At 40.4% G+C, this 9657-nt stretch overlaps 1 protein-coding gene across 4 annotated transcripts in view; it reads left to right on the forward strand.

Annotated features, from left to right (window-relative positions):
- The window catches only part of LOC143038673 (putative inorganic phosphate cotransporter), a 28751-nt gene that overhangs the window by 12891 nt on the left and 6203 nt on the right, over window positions 1-9657 (forward strand). For all 4 annotated transcript variants that reach the window (XM_076208203.1, XM_076208204.1, XM_076208206.1 and 1 more), the window contains one exon: window positions 9497-9629. In XM_076208203.1, the coding sequence (XP_076064318.1) occupies window positions 9497-9629 (133 nt within the window). The remainder of the gene's footprint in view (window positions 1-9496; window positions 9630-9657) is intronic.

The following is a 9657-nucleotide window of genomic DNA, read 5'->3' on the forward strand; positions in this document are numbered from 1 at the left end:
TCATTCCCACCCATTCCATCCCTGAATACACTCCACACCCCTCCACCCTCCCTCTCATCTTAGCACCTCCTGGATGACGGGTCATCCCTGCACCTTGTCCACTGCCCTGGGTCAGAAGCAGTGTCACAAGACACAGCACATCCACAGCAAGGCCGCTTCATTAAATCGGCGACCCCCCCTCTCCGTATCCCCATGCAGAAAAGGAGAAGACGGGGAGAAATCCCTTCGAGCTGCGTCAAAATTTGCTCACACATACTACCTCACCCCCCATCCCCCTGCCCATTCCACCTCATGCATCACAACATCATCCATATAATATACAACCATTCTCCATTCACCCCTATCTTCTGTCCTCTCCTGTCCTTCCTCAACAGACATTCCCCTCTTCCCCAAAGCCCCCTTCACCCCATCCATCCACCTCATCCTAGGACGTCCCTTCATGTTCACTCCCTCCACATCTGCCTTCCATACCTCTTTTACTAGTCTTTCTTCACTCATTCTTTCCATGTGTCCAAACCATCCTAATACTCTTTCATCAACCCTATCTCCCAACTCCCTTTCCACCCCTGTTCTCCTCCTCACCTCCTCATTTCTCACTCTATCCAGCCTAGTAACCCCCATCATACTTCTCAGACACCTCATCTCAAACACATTCAAACTCCTTCTCTCTTCCTCTCTTATGTTCCATGTTTCTGCCCCATACAGTGCTGTTGGCACAATCACTCCTTCATACAGTTTCCTCTTAGCATCCATTCCGAAATGTCTATTCCTCATTACACTTTTTAATCCACCAAGGCATTTACTTGCTTCTCTCAATCTACATTCTACCTCCACCTTTTCCTGCCACATTTGCACCCAAGTATCTAAAACTATCCACTTCCTCCAGTCGCTCTCCCTTAATGCTCACTTCCAGACTACTGCCACTTTCACCCCTTGTACATCTCATCACCTTACTTTTACCCACATTTATCTTCAGCTTTCTTCTATCACATACTCTCCCAAACTCTGTCACCAACTTCCTCAATCCCTCCTCCGATCCTGCCACAAGCGCAGTGTCGTCCGCAAACAACAGCTGGCTCACCTCCCACTTTTCTCCATTTTCTTTAACCATCTCCAATCCCTGACCCACTACCCCATCCATGTATAAGTTGAACAGCCAGGGCGACATAACGCATCCTTGACGAAGTCCCACCTTTACCTCGAACCACTCACTCTCTCCATTTCTAATCCTGACACAAGCTCTACTACTCTCATAAAAACTCTTGACAGCTCCTAGAAGCTTTCCTCCTATCCCGTATATAATAAATGAAAATCAAACAGACAAATGATGACAAAACAAAAACAAATAATATAGAATAAATTATAATCATTACAGCATCTTGCTTAGGTGTTTATCTAAATGATTCTTAAAGCTTCGAACTGAACTACATTACACTACCTGTGCAGGAAGTTTATTCCATTCATTAACTACACAGTTGGCAAAGTTGTTTCTACCTGCTTCCAAATTGAATCTATTTCTGGACAGTTTGAGACTATTGTTTCTTGTCTGATTCTCATACAGTGTGAAAATTTTGTCACTTTTGGTGTTGTCAATTCCCTTTAGAATTTTAAAGACCTGTATCAAGTCACCTCTGAGTCTATGCTTTTTTTAGGGAAAACAGATTCATATGTTTTAGTTGATTTTCATATGATTTATTTTTGATATTTGGAATCAGTTTTGTGGCTCGCCATTGTACTTTTTCCAGTCTGTCAATGTCTTTAATGAGATTTGGTGACCATATGGAAACAGCATATTCCAAATGTGGACGAACTAACGATTTATATAGCTTGTTAATGAGTGATGGACTTTTGAAATCAAAAGATCGTGCAATCAGTCCTAGAATCTTATTTGCTTTCTCAGAGGCTGAAATACACTGCTTGGTTGATTTGAGATTGTTACTGATAATTACGCTGAGATCTTTTTCACTATCCACCTTTGTTAACGAATTTCCAAATAACTTGTAATCGTACTTAGTTATTTTTACCTATGTGCATTACCTTGCATTTACTTGTGTTAAATTTCATTTGCCATTTTTTAGACCATTGCTGTAATTTATCTAAATCTTCTTGAATATCTAATTGGTGTAAGTGATCATTTGCCATTCTGCACAGTTTTGTATCATCGGCAAATTTGGAAACGGTAGATTTTAGTCCATGGTCTATATCATTTATATATACTATGAATGGAAGTGGCCCAAGAACAGAACCCTGAGGAACTCCACTTGTAACATTTTTCCATGTAGAAGTTTTTCCATTTAAAACAACTCTGTTTTCGATCATTCAACCAATTACTAGTCCAACTTAATAGGCTACCACTTATTCCGTGCAAAGCTAATTTAGTAAGTAGTCTATCATGTGGGACGGTATCAAAAGCTATTGCAAAGTCTAGATATATTAAATCTATATTGTTTCCTCTCCTAATCCTCCCATAAGCCTTCCCAACTACATTTAACAAGCTAATCGCTCTGAAATTACTACACTTACACTTGTCCCCTTTTCCCTTGTAAAGTGGAACTATACAGGCACTCCTCCAGTCCTCCAGCACTCTACCCTCTCTCCAGCAAACATTAAATAACCTGACCAGCCAGTCTACCATCACTGTATCTCCTTTTTTAGACATTCTGCATGGCATCCATCCAGACCAGGTACCTTACCTGCTCTCATCATCTTAACAACTGCCTTCACTTCATTCTTCCTTATTTCTCCTCCATTTTCCTCACTCATCATGGCCATTTTCGTACCACTTCCCACTGCAACTATCTTTCCCTCCCTATCCTCCTTCACATTTAGCAACTCCCTAAAATACTCTGCCCATCTTCCCCTTACTGCGTTCTCTTCCATTATCATCTTTCCATCTGCACCTTTTACCTTTTCTTCTCTGCTTGATTCGCCTCCTCTTCCTCTTTTAATTTCTTTCCAAAACATCTTTTTATTACTTTCAAAATTTTCTGTCATACTCTTACCCCATTTCACATCTGCTCTCCTCTGTGCCTCCTTTACCTTGTGCTTTACTTCTCTTTTCTTTTCTTTATACCTCTCTTATGACTCCCTCGTCCCTATTTTGTAACTAATCTGTGAAAGCTTGCTTCATCTCTTCTACAACCTTCTTTGTTTCCTTTGTTTATTTTTAGTACACAGTTATTTATTCTATGTGCGCACTCGTCACCAGCCACTCTCCGCCTCACTCGCCTCTTCCTCCAACTCCCGGGCACTCGTCACAGGCCGCTCTTGTTTACCATTAATTGTGGGTTGGTGACACCATTTCTTTTTTGTTTTGGTGTAGAACAGAAAACGAGAGTTTACAATCTCTAAATTATTCCTTTCTCTGTAACAATTTTTCAACCTTTTATGACTTATAATCAGGGTCCATACATTTATAAATTAAAAATTAGTTTAGCATTAATTGTGGGTTGGTGACACCGTTTTCTTTTTTGTTTTGGTGTAGAACAGAAAATGAGAGTTTACAATCTCTTAACTAAATTATTCATTTCTCTGTAACAATTTTTCAAGCTTTTATGACTTATAATCATGGTCCATACATTTAAAAATTAGTTTACCATTAATTGTGGGTTGGTGACACCATTTTCTTTTTTGTTTTGGTGTAGAACAGAAAACGAGAGCTTACAATCTCTAAATTATTCATTTCTCTGTAACAATTTTTCAAGCTTTTATGACTTATAATCACGGTCCATGGGAGCACCATGTGGAAGAGGCTGCTGTACCTGCGACAGCACTAGCACGAATCTTGTCAGCGTTTGCCCTGATGGTGTGCAACGTGCTCTCATTCAGTCCCATAGCATGCACAATCGCAAGAGTCTTTTCTTCCTGAACATATCTATCCAACATTTCTATTTTCTTTTCAATTGTGAGAGTCTTTCTTGATTTCTTAGGAGCACTTTCCTGTGAGGTGGAAGGACGCTTGGGTGCCATAGTAGAGTAAACTTGTACACAGACACTTCCACTCACAGTGCGGGCTAGCCCCAGACTGAGATCAAAACAGAGTGTGGGAGATTGACTGCGCAGAGGCCCTCTCTCTCAGTGCTCTTACCGCCAAATTCAAATCGTGTTAAATCAAAATTGTCATGTTATTTAAAAAAGATTCCCTTAAAAATTAACTCATGTTAACTTGAAAATGCTTTAGTTAAACTTGAGTTAATTGAGAGTTGACTGTATATATATAGTCTGGAATGTAGGGGATATAGGCCTGGCTGAAGACAAACTCTGGAAGAGTTTGAATTTTTTTTATTCAGTTGGGTGCCTGAGAACGGATAAAAACTAGGGAGGTGGTTGGAGATTGCTTCCTCAGTTCTTGAGGCTGTCTGTGAGATGACAACAGAGTTGATGCTCATAGTGTGGTGCTACGAGGGCAAGTCGGTTGATGCATGACTTGGGTCCTCTATGGGTGGTGTGGGAGGTGGAGAGATGCTTGTTGAGGGGGCTCCCAAGGTTGGAGTGGAGGTGGAGGTAGAATGTAGATTGAGAGAAGAAAGTAAATGTGTTGGGGGATTAAAAAGTGTAATGAGAAATAGACATTTGGGAATGGATGCTAGGAGGACATTGTATTTACCTATTTACCTAGTTGTATTTACCTAGTTGTATTTTGCGGGAAGGGGAGCTATGCTCATGTTGTCCCGCCTTTGTATCTTGCAGTGTCTAGTTTGTTTTTAAACTCATGAATGGTTTTTGCGCATACTATTTCATTGTCCAGTTTGTTCCAAGTGTCCAAAACTCTATGAGGAAAACTGTTTTTCTTCAGTTCTCTTCTATAGCTATGTTTTTTTATTTTCTTTCCATGTCCTCTTGTGTTTCTTTTGTCCCAGTTAAGTAAGTTCTCACTATCGAGTACCTCTGTGCCTTTCATGATTCTGTAGATGGTCAATAGGTCACCTCTCTCTCTTCTTTGCTCCAGTGTCGGTAACTCCAGTTTAGCCAATCTCTCTTCGTATGATAGGTTTGCAAGTGCAGGTGCCATTTTTGTAGCTGCTCTTTGGATTCTTTCTATTTTCTTTATATTCTTTTTGGTACTGGGGGACCACAATGTCGCTGCATACTCTAATCTAGGCCTTATCAATGTAACCAATATTTTTTTCATCATGTCTTCGTCCAAGTATGTAAACGCCACTTTTATTGATCTTAGCAAGTTGTAAGTCTCCCCGACAATTTTGTTAATCTGTATATCATAGGACAAGTCGTTCGTGATAATTACTCCCAAATCTTTTTCGGATCCTACTTTCTTTACTTCTTTGGTTCCAATTGTATATTTTCCTGATATTCTGTTTTTGCTTTTTCCAAACTCCATTATGCTACACTTCTTAGTATTAAAGTCCACTTCCCATTTCTGACTCCAGTTCCATACCCTATTTAGGTCTTCTTGCAGTGCTTCACAGTCCTCATCAGTTTCTATTTTCCTTAGCAGTTTGGCGTCATCGGCAAAGAAGCTCATGTAGCAGTTCACGTCCTCATCCATGTCATTCATATAGATAGCAAACATTATTGGTGCCAGCACAGATCCTTGCGGTACTCCACTGATCACCTCTTTCCAGTCTGAATATTTTTCTCTGAGCACTACTCTCATCTTTCTACCAGTCAGAAAGTCCTCTATCCATTTTAGTAGGTTTCCCTGTATTCCTCCTATGTGTTCCAGTTTTTTTAGTAGTTTTCTGTGTGGTACTTTGTCAAAGGCTTTTTGCAAGTCTAGGAATGCACAATCAGCCCATCCATTTCTTTCTTGCACTATGTCTATTAGTCTTGAGTAAAAGCATATTAAGTTTGTGGAGCATGATCTTCCTTGTCTGAATCCGAATTGTCTTGGGTTTAATATGTCATTGTCTTCCAGATGTTTTACCCATCTATTCTTGATTATTTTCTCACAAATTTTGGCAATGGTGCTTGTTAGTGATACTGGCCTATAGTTGGTGGGTTCTTCTTTGTTTCCTCCTTTGTGTATTGGTACAATGTTAGCGTTTTTCCAGTCCTCGAGTATCTTTCCTTCTTTGAGTGAGCTGTTTATTAAGATGTGTATTTTGTCTGTTAGTTCTTCTTTGCACTCCTTTAGAATCCAATTTGCAATACCGTCCGGGCCATGTGATTTTCTGACATCCAGCCTTGATAAATGTTCTGATATTTCCTTTAGTGATGCTGTAAACTCATTCATGAGGGGAGATTTCTTGTTTTTGTCTATGTATGAAGGGATGATTGTGCTGAAACCACTGTATGAGGCAGAAACATGGAATGTAAGAGAGGAAGAGTTTAAATGTGTTTGAGATGAAATGCCTGAGAAGTATGGTAGGGGTTACTAGGTTGGAAAGAGTGAGAAACGAGGAGGTGAGGAGGAGAGTGGGGGTGGAAATGGAGTTGGGAGATAGAGTTGATGAAAGAGTATTGGGATGGTTTGGACACATGGAATGAATAAGTGAAGAAAGATTAGTGTAGATTTGTTTGTAGTCTACACTGGGTTTAGAGACATTGAGACAAATGAATTTGTGGTTTGTTTTCTTTAATCTCTGTCTAGACTGAACAACATCTCAAATCATTTCATGAGGAAGACACTGGCTGTTGCCAATAGTGCTATTTACATATAGATTTAAATGGTGGCTGTTGCCAAAGGAAAAAGTTATATATATATAATTCATTCTCTATTATCTACTGCTTACTCTACTTCTACAATGTACAATACATGGACTGAGTATGGACACTTCATATTCATGCATAGTTTAGATGTATTTACAAGCATGGAACATATACTAAAAATATATCAGCTGTATGATGACTTGCAGTTGGCAATGGCCGATACAGGTGTCCTGTGCTCGGCCAAATGACCATGACGAGGTCCAACACAATAGGAGGTCCTGTGGGAGTTTTCTGGGGAGATTGTGATCTGATGTCTTGTAGCTAAAATGTGTGCATGGGTACGTGTGCATGCTGAACATCTAAGGGACTGAATATTTCCTTCAATCATCTTGCAACAGATGCTTGGCTCAACTACCATTCACTGACCACAGTGAGATTAATGCTCAAGAAAGATAAGAAGTAATACAAGAATTTGAACATAAAGATAACACATATTACTTGGGCAATGGTACATACATATCCCAAAGGTTTTTTCCCCCCTTACAAGGGAGGTAACCAAAAAACAAAGGCATAAAATCCACTCCCACCCATTCCATCCCCATATACTCCATTCCCATTCACACCCTCCCATCTTGGCTCCTTCCAAATGACAGGTCATCCCTGCATCTCACCCACCACCCTGGGTCAGAAGCAGTGATATCAGGAAATACCAATGATTAAAATAAAATTGACTTATTCTTAAGGACATGTGGAAGTAGATGTTATTTCTGTTCGCCTAGGCAAAATGTAATCTTCTGAATTTGTGGCTTGACTGCGAAGGTTGTAATGTGGGAGAGGAATAGGAGGAAGCAGTGGAGAGGATTAGTGATGGTCCTCTATTGCAGGGGTAGTGTGAACTGATGAAGAAACAGTCTTTATGTTGAGGCCACGGGGAACTCTTGATATGATCTTTCTGCAATAGTCTCTGTATGATCATGCAACCTGAGTGGTTCGACTTTGTTATTTGACTCATGTTCAATGATACAATAGTCTCCAGAGAATTTAGGGGAGAGCTTTGAGGTGGGGGTGGTTGAGGGTGTAAACAATGTCTCCAAGTTCAAAGGTAGCTCTGGTTGATTTGTTATGCAGATGGACCATTTTGTCCTTAGTCAGATGAAGAGTGTTATGGATTCTTTTGAAAAGATTATTGAAATTTGCTACTTTGACCTTGACATAATCATTGAAATTGTAAGTGGGAGGTAATTCTGAAACAAGAAGGTCATATGGGAGTCTTTTGCCTGAACCAAAGAGGACAAAATGAGGTGATTCCAATATTGACCTGTTAATGGAACTATTAATGCAAGCTTGAATCATGGACAAGTGTGAATGTAGTAGTTTCAGAGGGATTAGCTTGTTAAGTGTAGTTGGGAAGGCTTATGGGAGGATCTTGATTGAGAGGATTAGGAGAGGAACAGTGTGGATTTAGGACGGGTAGAGGTTGTGTAGATCAGATCTTTGTGGTAAGACAAATATGTGAGAAAGCTATAGGAAAGGGGAAGGATGTTTTTTGGGCTTTTATGGATCTGGAAAAGGCTTACAATAGGGTAGACAGAAAGGCAATGTGGGAGGTTATGCAGATATATGGGATAGGAGGAAAGCTTCTAGGAGCTGTCAAGAGTTTTTATGAGAGTAGTAAAGCTTGTGTCAGGATAAGAAATGGAGAGAGTGAGTGGTTCGAGGTAAAGGTGGGACTTCGTCAAGGATGCGTTATGTCGTCCTGGCTGTTCAACTTATATATGGATGGGGTAGTGCAAGAGGTAAATGCAAGGGTAGTGGGTCAGGGATTGGAGATGGTTAAAGAAAATGGAGAAAAGTGGAAGGTGAGCCAGCTGTTGTTTGCTGACGACACTGCGCTTGTGGCAGGATCGGAGGAGGGATTGAGGAAGTTGGTGACAGAGTTTGGGAGAGTATGTGATAGAAGAAAGCTAAAGATAAATGTGGGTAAAAGTAAGGTGATGAGATGTACAAGGGGTGAAAGTGGCAGTAGACTGGAAGTGAGCATTAACCACTTCCATACGGTGATGCCTACATAGGCAGCATGAGGAGCAAGTGGGTACTCGATGATGCCGACACCGCCATCTTGATTATATTTATTGTAGTCGTACCTACATAACCTTCATTCTCTCTAAACTGCTTCTGACCCAGGGCAGTGGACAAGGTGCAGGGATGACCGGTCATCCAGGAGGTGCTAAGATAAGAGGGAGGGTGGAGGGGTGTGGAGTGTATTCAGGGATGGAATGGGTGGGAATGATTTTATGCCTTTTCCTTTTTGGCTATCTCCCTTGTAAGGGGGAAAAAGCCTTGGTATATGTATGTATGTATGAATCATGGGGACATGTTCATCCCAAGAAGGGTGAAGATCAGAAGCAAGATGTCAAAGACCATTAAGAACCTTTCTATTCTGGCATTCAACTAAGCAGTAGTATTACATTTTGTGATTTGAAAGTAATTACAAATATTTGAAAGAATCACTTGGGTGAACTCAGTCCTGTTGTCAGAAATCCGAATTTTGGGTGTAGTGAAGGGGCATATGAGTTTGTCACTAAGAGTCTTTGCCACATGTTGTGCTGTCTTGTCTGGTAGAGGGGAAAGAATACAGAATTGTGAAAAGTGAGGTGGATGCATGACAAAAGATGGCCTCCTGATCCCAATTTACTTTCCAGTATGGGGTCAGCTCATCCGGTCAATAAATTTGCCTCGTGTTATCTAGATCAAGATCTGTAAAGTTTACTACCACACTTAAGTATTTATACATGTTCTTTTAGATTTCCTTTTGTAGCTAAGATAGCCTTGCCCACATGTCAGCCTCTCTTTCTTTTGTTAACTGAAGTTACATAATGTATTTCAGAATGGAGTCTTGTCAGCTCTTCCCTACCTTGTTATGTTCATCACAAGTCTCATCATCGGCACTATAATGGACTGGTTACGATCTAATAATACTGTCACCACAACTACTGCAAGAAGGATAAGTAATGCCATAGGTAAGACACCAAGGGTTTCCTTAAATTT

Source organism: Oratosquilla oratoria, chromosome 24, assembly GCF_046742065.1.
Source record: "Oratosquilla oratoria isolate Oo_2021 chromosome 24, ASM4674206v1, whole genome shotgun sequence".
Lineage (NCBI taxonomy): Eukaryota > Metazoa > Arthropoda > Malacostraca > Stomatopoda > Squillidae > Oratosquilla > Oratosquilla oratoria.